This window comes from Aythya marila (assembly GCF_965140915.1).
Source record: "Aythya marila genome assembly, chromosome: 18".
NCBI classification, from domain to species: domain Eukaryota; kingdom Metazoa; phylum Chordata; class Aves; order Anseriformes; family Anatidae; genus Aythya; species Aythya marila.
This window is the reverse complement of record NC_139059.1, coordinates 5,373,363-5,388,492: the sequence shown is the minus strand read 5'-3', so window position 1 is coordinate 5,388,492 and position 15,130 is coordinate 5,373,363. Positions and strand designations below refer to the sequence as shown.

The window sequence follows — 15,130 nt, the reverse complement described above, 5'->3', positions numbered from 1 at the left end:
AGGCAGAGGCAATACAGAAAATCAGAAAACTGCAGAATGCAGAAGTCTCCCACTTTAACAGAGAAGGTTGTGAAGAAAAAAAAAATTGTATCAGTGCTCCTTATTCTCCAGTGGCTCCCATCTGCTTTACTTTGCCAACTTAAAGATGTTTTATTTTGCTTTTAATGTTAAAAACTACAATAACAGAGTCTCAATTAATGACACGGTAACAGAAATACAATACTCTAGGATCATATAGCTAATAGTGTTCCCCAGTAAGGTCTTAAAAATGGTAAGCATCTTTCCCATGACATTTTTGTCAGTCTTATGCACTAATAGAGCAGCATTTAAAAAAAAATAAATCCTTTCTATCAGTTAATTGCAGAGTCTTTTCTATAGTCTGCATGTATACATTTCTACACTGTTAACGTGACAGTGTCTGTGATTGATGAAGAACACACTACTATTTTCATCACTGATTGAACTACTGAACTATTAAGTTAATTTGAAATTCATTTGAAATTCACTTTGTTTACACCTATGACTCTCTTTAAACTGCTGAAGAGGAGGCAGGAAACACAATATGCACTATAAAATAAGATAAATGGTCTGTAACTAAGGAAATCTACACAAAGGCTGTGTATATATACTAGATTTTAATACTGGTTCCTAAGTTCCTCCACAGGCTAAAAACGTTAAATTCATAGAAGTAAACAGCTCCCTTGAGAACACTCTTGTTCTGAATTGGTACTAGCCACTTCCAGCTAATTAAACTAATCTGGAACAGCACATTCTTCATTCAGCAATACTAGCCTCTGCACACAGGGCATTCACCACCAGGACTAAGTAAGAACAGCCTGGAATACTTCACTGCATGGACCAACTGTAAACCATATTTTTTCCCCAGCTTCCCTTCTCTCAGTTACTCTTTCTGTTCTGGAATTCATCTGTCTCCTCCGTTCCTTACTGGATCATCTTCTCTTGTCAGCATCTATTGTGCTACCCACCCACTTCCATCACTGTCATCTCACAGGGCTCACTGACGCATGTGATTGTTAAATATAAGTTTAATTAGAAAGCATTCATTGGTAACAAATTAAAATGACTATCTAAAATTAGAATTGAGCAGAAATTGTCTGAGATTTAAAAAGCAATACTATTACATGATATACCTTTACTGCTAAGCAATATCTTACTTTTATGCGCTGATGATGAAATTAAGCTGCGCAGGGGGCTGGCACGAACCACCTACAATTTAAGAGACACACAACTACTTTCTGCTGAGCTCATTTCACAGTAAGTACAGACCAAAGCAATAATCAAATACTTTTTTGTTTTGAATTGTGAAAATATATTAACAAAATAGTATATTGCAAGAATTGTGAAAATATATTAACAGAAGACATCCTTTCGGTCTGTTACAAAAGCTGCTGTAAGTACACCTAAGTGAAAGAAGGGTTTAATTTAGAGACAAGCATGACTTCAGAACCAGCATATTAAAACAAAATTGTCAAACTTTCTGAGAGCCTAGAATAGGTACCTTCCTTTTCTTTTTTTCTTTTTTTTTTTGTTCCTTAATAATTTTGAAGAAAAACAAATCCCATGTGCTGAAATTAGCATACTTTATTTTATCCTAACTGTAAAGGCTTCAAATATAATAGTCGTACCAATCGCTAATGCAAGGCAAAATCACCTTCCATAGCTTCCACTTAATGTTCTATACACTTCATGAGATGAGGTGATAGATCTAGTATGAGACTTAGGCACATTTTGTACCTCATTTAGGTCTCCTTCATAAGCATCAAGCAATTATGTTTTGCTCTTGCAAATTCTCCTTAAAATATACTTTTGAAATCTTCCTATGCCACTCTTGGCAATCAACTTTCTCTGTACTTCTTTCCATTTAAATTATCACACTTGTGCACCATATATGTCTAAGTAACTCTGCTAGCCCTCAGCTTCTCACTCCTACCTACTGAAAAAGAAGTGAAGAAATGTGACAACTGAAGGAACTGACAGAAAAGCATGCCATCCCTCTTATAGAAGATGAGCACTGATAGTTTTCACATTCATTGACATTCTAAGCAAGGGGCTGACCCCCTCCTTCACCAGCTTTAATCCAGCTCTCTCAGGATGCTCATAGCTGTAAAACCACGGAAAATTAACTCACCATTAAATGCACAAAAGTACAACTCCTTTGGCTGAGCTTCATGCTATAATGATTGCTTTATTTTTTGGTACCTGAACTAATGAGACAGTCACTCCCTGACTGGTGTGCAGACACACATACCCACAGACAGACATCTGCCACCCACCTCTCCTGATAACCAGCACACTGTGTCTGAACTGTGCTTGCAAATCATAAAGAGGGATGGTAGCCTTGAGTTTGAGATATTGATCTGGGATTGAGAACCTCAGGGTTCAATTCCAGTCTCAACTATTTCCTCTGACTGTGAGCAATTTGCATTTCCACACTACAAAATTCAGTATTTCTTTTTTCTTTTTTTTTTTTTCCCTCTTTTGTCAAAGACAGTATACTATAATTATATTAATATAACAAAATTCTGAGTGTTATGTCATCTGAAATTCATATAGGGGGAATTTGGGAAGTACTTACCATCCTGTAAAATTGTTGATTCTAGAGAGTTTTGACTTCAGTCTCCATAGCTACCAAGAGCAAGTACAACTTGTATGGGAAGAGGCACAAAGTCAATTAATTTTTTCATAGCAGGGTCACAGTATGAACTGAACATGTCCATAGACTTTTAAAGGTCTGTTCTTTAATGAAGTCTTCTATCAGAGATGCTGGAAATTAACCTAACAAGACTCTCCTAATCTTGTTAGCTCATCTGCATTTTAAGGTATAATAATATCACTTACTTGTTTTTCATTATTAAAATGTTTTGATTTGAAAGTCAGTACAGACAGTACCTATTCAAAAGCTGACTCATCTTTTCTCATTAAAGGTAAGTGAATGGAGAGGGAATAAATTGCTTTTCTAGCAGCAACAACAGAGTTCTAAAATCTAGGTCACATAAAAGAACTTTCTTAAACACAGGCTTTAGACATTGAGCTGACTTTTTTGTTGCTGTGAAACGTTAAGAATAACACACGTGTTCAATCATTTAGATACGATCAGGCTATAAAATTATTCTGTCCTTATACATGTCACCTACTACTGAGTGACAGGTAACTAAAGAATGGGTTCTAATTTCTAGATCCTGTAACAATACCACAAGTAGGGCCAGTTAGGTGAAAACACTGTTATTCCTCACATTCACCAAAACGTGATTTTAGACCGTGTCAGGAGAGTTCAGGGCTGAAACCCGTTTGTGAACAGACATTTCTTTGAAATGTCATTGCAAAACAGGATTAGAATTTGGTAAGACCTTAACTAACTGGATCAGATGTTTGAAATAAATAGGGTGTAATTCAATAAGGACAAAAGCAAAGTACTACTCTAGGTACAAATAACCAACTGCACAAAAGCAAGTGGGGTATATCTAACTAGCCTTTGGTTCAGGAAAAAAGGCTCTTGGAGGGGTATGAAAGCACCGACCTCATATGAATCAGTAAAAGGGAACTACCAGGGAAAAGGAAAATCATTTTGGGACATAAGAGCTTGTGTGCTATATATTAAAACAAACCAACCTACTAGTCCATTTCATCTCCCATCGGAAGGTCTCAGCTACATAGCATAATGCAACATGCACGAACTGGAGAGAATCCAGAGAAGTACAAGGGTGATAAAATGGGCAGAAGACAGAGTCTGTAAGGAGCTGGTATTACTGGCTTATTTTGGGGAACAGAAAACTGAATGGAGACACAGTGTGTTCTTCAAACATGTTAAAAGCTGCCACAAAGAGGAAAGTAGGATGTTTTCGAAAACCACTGCAATAAAGGAAAGTGGTAATAGACTTAAACTGCAATGAGGAGGATTTAGGCCAAAGGTTTCTAATGGCAAAGACAATTAAGCATGGGAACAGTTTGCCTAGAAAAGCTGTGGAATACGTTAGACAAATACCTGGCTGGATCCATGCAGATGTAACTCATTTTGCTGGAGGCAGACAGATAGATGCACTACCTACCTAACTGCTGGAGACTCTTTCAAGTCATATGTTTTTGGATTCCTTGGAGGCAAAGTACTATCTGAGTACTTATTCTGTAAACTTGTGTGTGATTTACATTACATGTAGACATTTCTTCTGCTTCCCATTCGCAAGGCATTTATATCTCGTATTCACAGAAGTAATACATTTAAATCTGATCATGTACCAAACAACTCTTCACTTGTCTCCAAGTACTTATTGTAAAATCAAACCAATCCTGGCCAAAAAAGCAGACTTTTTTGTTCCTTTTTTTAAGGCTTGCCAGATAGCACCTGAACTAACACCCCATCAATCACACTAAAAACCAAACCAAAACCACAAAAGTTAAAACTGTGAAAGTTTTTTGCTGTTTGCCACCTTTCCAAAACTATTAAAACACTGATTTGGCTTCACTGGCCTTACTTATTTACTTTTACAGGCATGCCAATGAAGTTAAAAATGGAGTGTACCATTTAAAACTTTATATTCACGTACACTAATTTTACTTTCATTTATATTGGAAATATTTTAAATATTGTACATGATTACATTTCTGAAGTGGAACACTTCTCTACTGTTGCAGTGAAACATTTTCATATTCCTGAAGAGGTTTTTCTTTTTGGAATTACACTTCTACAAACACTGGCAAAATTACGAATCTTCATTCTTATTTATCATGCAGACAAAATTGCAAGTTTAAACAATTTGCAGAAAATTCAATGTCTTGCTGTACGAACAGTTATGTAGAATAAGCTTTTAAAATCTAAACCTTGTAAATCTAAATCCTTGTAAAATTACATTAAATATGTTTTTGTTTGTTTGTTTGTTTTGTTGTTATTTGGACTGCTATACAACTTAGAATTTTAATTTTTCTGAAGTTGTTCACCTTTGAGTTTCTTCTATCTGATTTTCAGGGTACCTGAAGAGTTGTTGATAATTTTTTTTTTTTTCCCTGAAACATTCCAATTTTCAGAATGAGGCAAAAATTCAATGATGTTGTCAATGTTGCAGGGCAAAAGGCCTCCATTTGTCATCTCATATATATTTGATTTTATGTACTGGAACAATTAAAATTAAATCAAGGTTATTCTCAATTTCCATCACTGAAGATGTAAATAGAAAATTAGAAAAATTTACTTTAATCCCCAAACTATATTTCCTCATTGCACTAGCAGTGAATCCAGATCAGTAAATAAACATGGGTCCTCCTCAATTGAACCACAAGTAGTATTAAAATTTCTCACTATCTTAAGTTTAATATTTGGACAAACTATCAGTTTGCATAGCACCCACAGTTTCTGCATAGTGTCACTTACCCACAGTGTGTGGTTGGTAGCAGGGACCTACAAGCTAGGGCACACGATGAACTGCAAGACAGCTGCTCCTAGTTCCTATAAAGTTTTCCACTGAGCAGAGCTGGAAACCACTAAACCAGTGCCCCATGGAGACTGAATAAAACAATGCATTCAGCGACAGCATGAAGCTTCTGTCTTGCTCTGTCTTGTCTGGCCCTATATTGTCACTACACGATGATATTGAGCAAACAAGAAAAGAACTAAATTCCAAATTCAAGATAAACTGGGAGATGTTTCTGCTACATACGGAAGAGGTTTTATGAACCTTCAGAACCCAGTGAAGACCAGGAGGACATGCTATAGGCACACTTACTCCTGCTCTCGTAGAAGGAAAACCGGATTTGAGAACATCATTCTTGAGAAGATGACAACATTTGGTATAACACTGTCATGCTACTTGAGAAATACAGCACTGGTAGTCTGTGGCAAAAGAGAGCAATTCCCATGAGGTCAAAATTAAGCATGATTCTGCAGGTGGATGGATACTTATGATGTGGACATATTCTAAAATTACCAGTGTGATTCTCGGATTTATCTGCTGCTGCTGTTATTTAATTGCCAACTCAGAAAAGATTCAACAACAAAAGAAATCATTTAGTAACTTAAAGTTATTGTTGTCTATAAAAATGAAATTACCCTCCCATGAAATATTTTTGTTTTGGGGAACAACTCTCCAACCTTAAGGGACTAGTAAAACTGAAATTTTCTACTGGATAAAAGAATTGATAAATTCCTTTACGGTAAAAATCACCTCTTCTGTTTTTCAGAAGTTTCAAAGACATAACACATTTTCATTTCACTAAAATAGTATTTCCTAGCAGAAATATTGTGCCAGAAAATATTTAATTAACAAATATAACATCTATATCTTTAAAGTATACAGCATTGATTTTAAAATTTATTTCATTTACTAGTCAAAAGCTATTAAAAATGGGAGCTGTACAGATACTTTAAGGATGTACATTGAAATTTAATAGCTCTCTACTATTTCTGATTTCAGTAATTCACTGAAATATTTATGGCCTTGCCAGAACAATGAATACACAGAGTTATGTCTTTAGTTATATGCTTCCTCTCAGTCAGGATGAAAAGGTACATTTCTAGTTTATTATCTGGAAGTGTATTATAGGTATGCTATCCTCCCAATGCAGAACTGTCCCCAGAAAAAAATGATCCTGCAGGAAATAATTTTCTCTCCCTGATACTGAAAAGATAAAAAGACAAGCAGCATGAGTTTCAGCAAATGTCAGTGATCAGATAATATTCCTGGGGTCAATGAAGGACTAGTTTTTTGATATTTGGTCTCTGAAAATGCATCTTTAATATGACTAGCCCAACTAATAAAAGTGAAGTTAGCCTGTGTATGCCTATCCATGTTACAGCTGGATTTGGATGCACAAACTAAAAAGGCAGGGGGAACAGGCAGTGCTTACACATCAACATTTTCATAACTTTCCTGATGAACTACAGCCAAAAAGTTGTACAAAATTATAGCATTGCTGTATCTCTAATTTTAAGAACAAAACAGTAATAACATATATGGCATTAATTCTATTACAATAAACATATCAAGGCTGCAATCTATAAATAAAAAGAATATGAATAGTAAGCACTATTAACTCTCCTCAAAATAGCAAAATTATTATACCAGAGGACGTGCTACTCTGCCTTATATCATAACTTTCTGCTACCAGCTTATAATCTTGTCAATGGAATGCAAAAAGATAAATAACAGATTGTTGAATATGGGATTATGGTGGCAACTTCCCATATTATAGTTGAAAAAAATAAACCAAATAGATGGATAGACTCTGTATTTCAGCTGTTAATGCCTGTGATGTAAGTTGATGGTCCAAAAAGGTAAAAGCAACTTAACTATCAAGAGAATAAGCACTAATAGGCACTGACCACCAGCACTTTCAATTGCCTTCTTTTTACAGCCAGTCAAGATACATGGAAAATGAAGGCACAGCCCAGGCAACTAAACTTCTGCCTGTGGGATCTTCCTAAGTATAGGCTATGGCATCTAATGAGATCCATATCAAGAAGGTAAACAGGATTTTTGGACAATATGTTAATTTGGAGCTTACTGTAGTGAACTTAAGCATGATTGCCGTGTGTCAGACTTCAGGCTGACAACAGATTAAGGGAAAATGAGGTGAAAAAATAGTTCAAGATCCATTACTTGAGCTCCTGCTGATTAGAGTAGCAGGCTTCCTAGCACTTAATAGATACTGATGACTGGGATTATATCAACAAGAGCAAGATTGTATTTTTGGATAGAAATTTCAGAAGCAAAGTGAGGAAATTAGCAGTCAAAATACTTGAAAGCTATATTATGCTACTGCACATTTCAAAATGCCTATTGCCTGCTATTTTAAGAAGAGAAGTGTGTTCCAGGGTTAATCAGATTTTTGCCATTACCAGGACCAAGTATATTTCTTTTTTAATTTTGTAATAGAAAAGAAGAAAATGCTTTCTCAGTTCTTTTTAGCATGATCTTCACCATATGGACTACTAAGTGCAGCCAGCAACGACTTTTAAATGCTACAGTTCTTCACTGAGGCATTATTATCTTTTGTAAGATGAAAGTAATTTTCTTTATGTCTTCAGGAGATGCTACTATTCTGCAAAGGAGAAAGGCCTCCCAAGACTTAGTGTCTAAAAATAGCTAGCAGTTTTTCAAGATGAAGAAGAACAAATCTTTCAAGGGATGAGCTTGATTATTCTGTTTATTACTTTGATTTGCATTTCTGGATCTTGAGGATCCTCTAGTAGTAATCACTGTAAAACTAGCTTGTTTGTTTGTTTTAAACGTTTTTGTTTTTAAACAGATTCCTCACTTAAAGAATTGTCAAACTGATGTCACGCAGCTGTCATTCAACCTACACAGCTGAAAACTGATCTGCAGCATTATTACAGACAAAGCAATATGTACTCAGAGATTTTCAAGAACACACTGAAGTTTTTTAAACCTCTTCCCTCAGGGAAAATGTGATGTTATTACATGGGAAGAGGACAGTTAGTGTGGCTAACTCATACATATGCCATTTTGTCCTGGATGTCGAGGATGATTTTTAACAGGAAAGTCAGTTTTGGTTTGAAGGAATGCTCCACAATCTTGTCTTTACACCTAGATGTGTTTCACATGTATTGCAAATAAATTGAAAAACTATTTTTGTTAGGGCTCCTTTACTTCTCCTTGTTCAAAATGAAACAAATACAGTAAGAGAAGATTAAAATGAAACAAATCCAGAAAGAGAAGATCCATTCAGAAGATAAAATATATCACGATAATTGCCCAACAATACATTTTTATCCACTTAGCAGTCTCAAAAATATTCACTCCAATTCTCTCATTCCTAGAATTCATTAACAAATTGTCATGCTGAAGACTCCTTTCTGGAAATAATGGCATAGCCTTCAGTCTTCAAAGTAGTGCCTATTATACTCTTTTCTTTAATGTATGATATTTATGAAGTATTACATATATGAAAGCCCCCTTTTATGACAGCCCATCTGCAAGAAAACAGAAGATCACATGGGGAATTTATTGTGTGAATCTGGCATAGAGGACTGCAGACAGAATGCTATTAAACAGTTACTCTGCTTTAACTATTTTTCTTCCTTTTTTTTTTTTTTTTTTTTTTGAGAGAGAGAGAGAGAGAACTTTAAAGCTTTAATCTTACACACAAGCTCGTCAGAGAACAAGTCTATCTGTAATACTCTCCAAATCTGAATGAACTCAGAAGGATGACGTTCAATCTTTAAATCCTTCTCTGCAGAGCTATTTTTAACGCGCAGGTTCATAAAACAGATCTTTGCTATGGCTCTAGAGCTTTCTAACATGTATCCTATTTTTGACACAACCACATGTTAGAATTCAATTGCATTTAGGACTAAAAGTTTTCCTTGCATGATTTCCTGTGTAGTGTGATAGAAACAACTTAATGTGACAGAATACTTCCATTGTCACTGGTGGAAAACAAATTCCCCACTATCCTGGCCACTGTTTTTCTTTTCACCTCCTCCAGTCATTCTAATTCTAATATTTTGGATAATTCGTTTTTATCTTTTTATTGTGCTTCGTTCTCCTTTATACACGATGCATAGATATGTGATGCAAGTAAGATATTTTTCATACTTTGAAATGTTTCCTCGACAAATATACTTATTCAGCCCCCTTCTAAATTAATTTCCAACAATGTATAAAGGATATTAAAATATTTGATACAATGGTTATTGTCACCATAATTCTCCAGCTCTCCAAAAACTTCTGTGATATGTTGGACCATTTCTGTTTTATTTTTGCAAAGCAATCCATCTAATCTGGATTAGCACTGACACGTCAGACCATCTAGAGGTAAATGCAATCAAAATATGCAACCATGGGAATCCTTTAATAAGCCACAGTTGCTTCTTAAATTTCCAACTGCATACAGTTTATTACAGTAACTGGTCATGAACTAGCATAATTTTGACCAATGGGAACAGAATTCTGTTAATGACCTAACTGAGGGAATACACTTATCTCCAATAGAAACTGCAGGCTACATTCACTCCCTAAAGCAATAAAATCTTCATTAAGACTCCAGTTGATAAATGTTCTCATAAATTCAACAGAATAATATTTTGTAAACATTCTTTTACGAAAATAGAACATCATAGTCAGGAAATTCTGCTGGTTTTACATGATTCTGGAGATTTTCATATTCCTCATTTTGACAATAAATTTCTGCTTTAATTTTTCCAGGAAAAAGTATTCTAGAATAAATTTATATTCTAATTATAGTTTGATAAAGGTGCATATTCAGCTGACACTGAATCTGCATTGTCCTTTGGTGCTATGAATTATTTATTCTACCAGTTCACACTCAATCTTAAACAAAAACCATCTATGTACTCTGTTGCTGAATTGATACCAGATTTAAAAGCCCTGGAGGATTTGTTTACTTAAAGACATTTCCTAACTTCACAATTCCACATTTAAAAATTCTTAACAATAATGCTCAGATTTCCTAAAGATTTGGAGAAATCTACTCATTCTGATGCATTTTTTGCATCTCAGAAGAGGGTTTATGTTTGTGTGGTTTAAGATACTGAGATCTTAAAGCTAATATTCCAAAACACTGTCAGTTCAGACTGCATTCACTATATGATTTTTGTTCAAAGCCCACAAATGTCAACAGAAATATCCCACCAATGAGTTTCAGATTGTGTCTCTTGAGACAATGAAACTCAGGCCTCTAGAATCCCATGTGATGCTTATTTTTGACTATTTCCTTCTAATGATTAGAGCAAGACAATCTTAAACCACATAAAGTCATTGGTATATGTTTTTTGGAAGAGTGATGAATGCTATTGAACAGAATTAAAATAATTGTTTAATATTTTTCCATTTCTTCTTTTCACAAGCTATTTTTTAGATAAAAGCTTGTTGATAAATGTAAAAGTAAAAAGACGGTGCATAAGGCAAAGGAAACTGAAGAACAAAAATAAAAAGAGAAACTGGATCCAGTGAGGGATCACTATACCTGCAAGAGATCTGCTATGTGGTGGCAAATCACTGACATCTCTATTACCAGCCACTGGCTTTAGTGCACTCTATTACAAGTCATTAATTTCAGCTGGCATAATGCTCATCACTTGCCAAGATGACCCTTTCATAATGAAGTGAAATATTTTGTATCTTTCTGTATTATTAGGTATTTTCAGAAATGTCTACCTACTTCCTTTTTTAAGCTTCAGAATAAGTAATTTCTTGATTTATCAAACAGGTATTCTTATTAAAACAAAAAAAAAAAGAGTAATACTTCTTTCCTTGGCTTAGTATAAATGGATGAAACTTTCAACTGAAAACTAACAAAAAAAACACAGTAGTTTCAACTGGCAGACAAGATGCTAAAGCTACAACATTTGATGGAAGAAATGAAGTATTTATGTGTGTATATACAAACACAGACACACACACTCACAGTCTACTTCCAAAATGGCACGGACAGACTTGGCAAGGTCTCTGGCTTCTGCTGCAAGAGCTGTGGTGACAGTTGGTCCAATCCTTCCCAACCGAAGTGCTTTAGAAGATAAGGTTATTCTTCTGTCACTAATAGCAAAAAAAAAGTGTTTGTAAGACTAGAAATATAAAGATTTATTTTTAATAAAGTAAAGCTGTGTTTCTAGATAGGTGTTATTCTCATTCTATGAACCAAAAGATTAACATCACCAAACATAAATTTGTCTCAGAAGTAGTTCTATCTACATAGCAAATGTAATAGGAAAGTTGGATAGTTCAGTTAGAACAATGTAGTTCGTGCCCCAAAAAGTAATATCAAAACCTCAGCAGATGTCAGAAAAGTAAATTCCTTAAAATTAATTTTCATATTAACATTTAAGAACGGACATTACATTCGGGCACCTAATTCTTATCTTCTTTTCTTTTAGGGTGTCAGTTTGTGACCTTAGCTTTGAGTTTTATACTTCAATTTGTTTACTAAAATGAAGTCTACAACCTTTATAAAACATGCAACATCATTCTTGTGTAGTGCCAATGGGAATTGCATTTAATTGTTCAGGAGTAGCATCTGAGAACACAGACAGCTACAGTAAATAGTTTATTTGATCCTGCAGATCTTATTGAAATAAAGTTCCAGCTAACTTTAGTTAAATAGACTTGAGAGCTTTACCAAAAAGGACAGCAGGATAGAGTCAAAACAACTTCAGTGTGCTATGTTTGCATAACAGTATCTGGGATAAATAGGCACAATCAGGCAGATATTCAAAAGGGCCAAAGTCTTGTTGAATGCTCCTAGCTGTACCTTTATAAACAAGAAAAGTAATGAAACTTAAATGGAAATACATGCCATCAATTTATTATTATGCAATTGGATTAGTGATGATGCAAATTCACTTGGGCAAAGGTAAAAAAAAAAAAAGAATGAATAAAAAATTAAGAAATGTTAGGGTTGCTTACAATTTTAAGTAAATCTTAGCACAAGATAATTATTTTATTGCAACATGCAGACGGCCATAACTATACGATTACTAACTCTTTTAATTTAATACTCTGTTTTTTAATGAAGCAGCATCCTGAAAGCTTAGTTTTTAATTCTTTCCCACAATTATAATTGCATTCAGTAACATACTGCAGAAAACTATATGAAAAAATAGCTACAAAACAGTATTTGGAGACTTTGAAACAATCGTAGAGGTTTTCAGTATTACATGAATAACTGCCATTTCATCACAAAAGAGCTCAGATCTGCCTACCTTAGAACTGTTGAGGGAGTAGAGTTATCTGAAAGGATTTCATGCACAACCTGTTGGCCATAGTCAAGAAGTTAACACTTTATAAATCAACACATTCAAGAACTTGATACTTTATAATTAGATGCTTTATTTGGGGACATGGGATTTGATTTGTATCTCGAGAGACTACAGTCTAGTCTTTCCCATCCAGGTGTTTAAAACTATTTCCTATTCAGTTTGACCCTTGGCTACAAAAGCTATCATCAGAAGTTACATAATGATACAGAATTGGTTACTGCAGTGAACACAATGTTATTATCCTGGCTATTTTCATTTTTCCAAATAATTTCTGCTTTTATTTTTTTTGCAAGTATAATTTAATCTGTATTTCCAGAAAGGACTATGATTGAAAAAATATTAATGCACATAGAATGCAAATTCATGGCACTGAATCTGGTCAAAATTTGATATATCCTGAGCTTGTCAAATCGTTATACTTCAAGAACAACAACAACCCTTTCATCTTGAAAAAGATAAATGTGCCGGTCATATTAAGTTATAGTTATTCATATTATTAAAATAATGAATGAAATTGATTCTAATTATCTTCTCATCTTACATTGTGATAGGATACGTTAAGTGACAGTACACGTTGGAACAGGTTGCCCACAGTGGTTGAGGAGTCTGTATTTTTGAAGACATTTAGAACCCAAGAGGCCAATGTCCAATGCTTTGAGGAGAGGGAGATGGACTAGATGGCCTCCATAGGTTCCTCTCAGTCTCAACTATTCTGTAAGTCAATTTAAAGGCAGAACTAAAAAACCAAATGAACAAAAGATAACCCCTTTGCATGAAATAAATACCATAATGTTACTTGTTTGTGTGATAGCATTTTAGAATATTATTAAATATTAATTTTCTGCTTTTCCCCCCTCTTGGGGAATTTCACAGAAGTTGATATGTTTGTGAAAAATTATGTTTAAAATATCTGTCTAGTTTCATTTGTTCTGTGTACAGCAAGGTACAAAGACTAAGTAAATTCCTACACAGACCTATACACTTTTACACCATATCTAGCAAGTTGGATCAAGCTGTGGAATGGTTTCTACAAACTATAGTTTATAGTCAGCTTATTATGTTTATTCCTCAGAAACATCAGTACAGCACTTTCCAAATAAAATGCTGCTAGAAATGATAGGCAAAGTTACCTCTATAAATTGTAGTAATTTTTCAGTAGCCACCTCAAAGGTCTTCCTAGCCGATTCTGATTTCCGCAGCTGGCAGTCAAGTACTGTAACTCTCTTTCTCAAGTCTTGGATGTTATCCTGGAAAAAAGATTTGGTCCACACTGTTTTAAGGTTTTTATTTTAATCATTTCTTTCATGGCTCATGAAGGTACAAGGTGTGAATTAAAATGTCTGAAAAGTTTAACACATCATCTTTTCAACCTTTCTGAAAAACATAACTGCTCCTGAGGTAGGTTTGCCTGATTACTAGTAAGGAACAACTACACATTTTGGATTATGATATCAAGGTAAATTGAAATCGGCATGTAACAACAGTGATAGGTCTGAAACTTCAGATTGTTTGAACTGATTCATGAATGGATGAAAAATACTGAACTGATGCTGGCAGTACCTATCAGCAGGGTGGCATAAATAGCCAGCGTGTGAACGAGCTCAGTCCACTAGTTTGCATCTGTACATCCTTTGGCCAACAGAGTAATTACGGCATATCGTGAAGAAAATTACCCCCTAGGATTTCTCTACATGCACTTGTATAACCTATTGATCAGTGTTATGCATCCCTTTTCTACTTCAGCTACAGAGAATGTGAGCCCCAGCTACCGAGTCTGACTCATTAGCTCGAGTTCTGGAGGATCCAGGCTCTGCCCTGAGTCCCCGGTACTACTGTTCAAGTGTGAGGACCACGAGTGAAGTCTTCACATGTACACAGGCACGTTTGTTTAGGTAAGATATTTGCTGAATAGAAGATCTAGAACAAAATATGCTCCAAAACTAAGAACATATCACTATCATTAAAACAAATTTTCATATCCTGTAGGTAATCTTTTCTGATAGCCCACTACCTACTATAGAAGTTGTTAAAAAAAAAAAAAAAACACTCCCAAGAGCCTCTTTTTATTATCTTTACTTGAGACAAATGAATGCACCCATTTGTTTGTACACAATGTACAAAGCAGCAGAATCACCATCACTTAGAATGCCAAATAACCTCTCAATTAAAACATCTTTTTTTGTAATCTCACTGTCCACTGCTGGAGAAGTAGCTGGTCAGCCCTCCGAGACACCATACTCTTTAATATTAAATATATATATATATATATATAAATCAGCTACATAAAAATATATAAAGACTTTATATCAACTGTACAGTTACCTGATATAGCTACCTGATATAGCTACCTATAGTTACCTGATAGTGCTTTTTTGAATAAGAAAC

General features: G+C 34.7%; 1 protein-coding gene across 4 annotated transcripts in view; it reads right to left on the bottom strand.

The window, feature by feature from the left end:
* The window catches only part of STXBP4 (syntaxin binding protein 4), a 72,986-nt gene that overhangs the window by 23,831 nt on the left and 34,025 nt on the right, over positions 1–15,130 (bottom strand). For all 4 annotated transcript variants that reach the window (XM_082775046.1, XM_082775047.1, XM_082775048.1 and 1 more), the window contains 3 exons: positions 13,876–13,992; positions 12,689–12,738; positions 11,398–11,525 (listed from right to left, as the gene is read on the bottom strand). In XM_082775046.1, the coding sequence (XP_082631172.1) occupies positions 11,398–11,525; positions 12,689–12,738; positions 13,876–13,992 (295 nt within the window). The remainder of the gene's footprint in view (positions 1–11,397; positions 11,526–12,688; positions 12,739–13,875; positions 13,993–15,130) is intronic.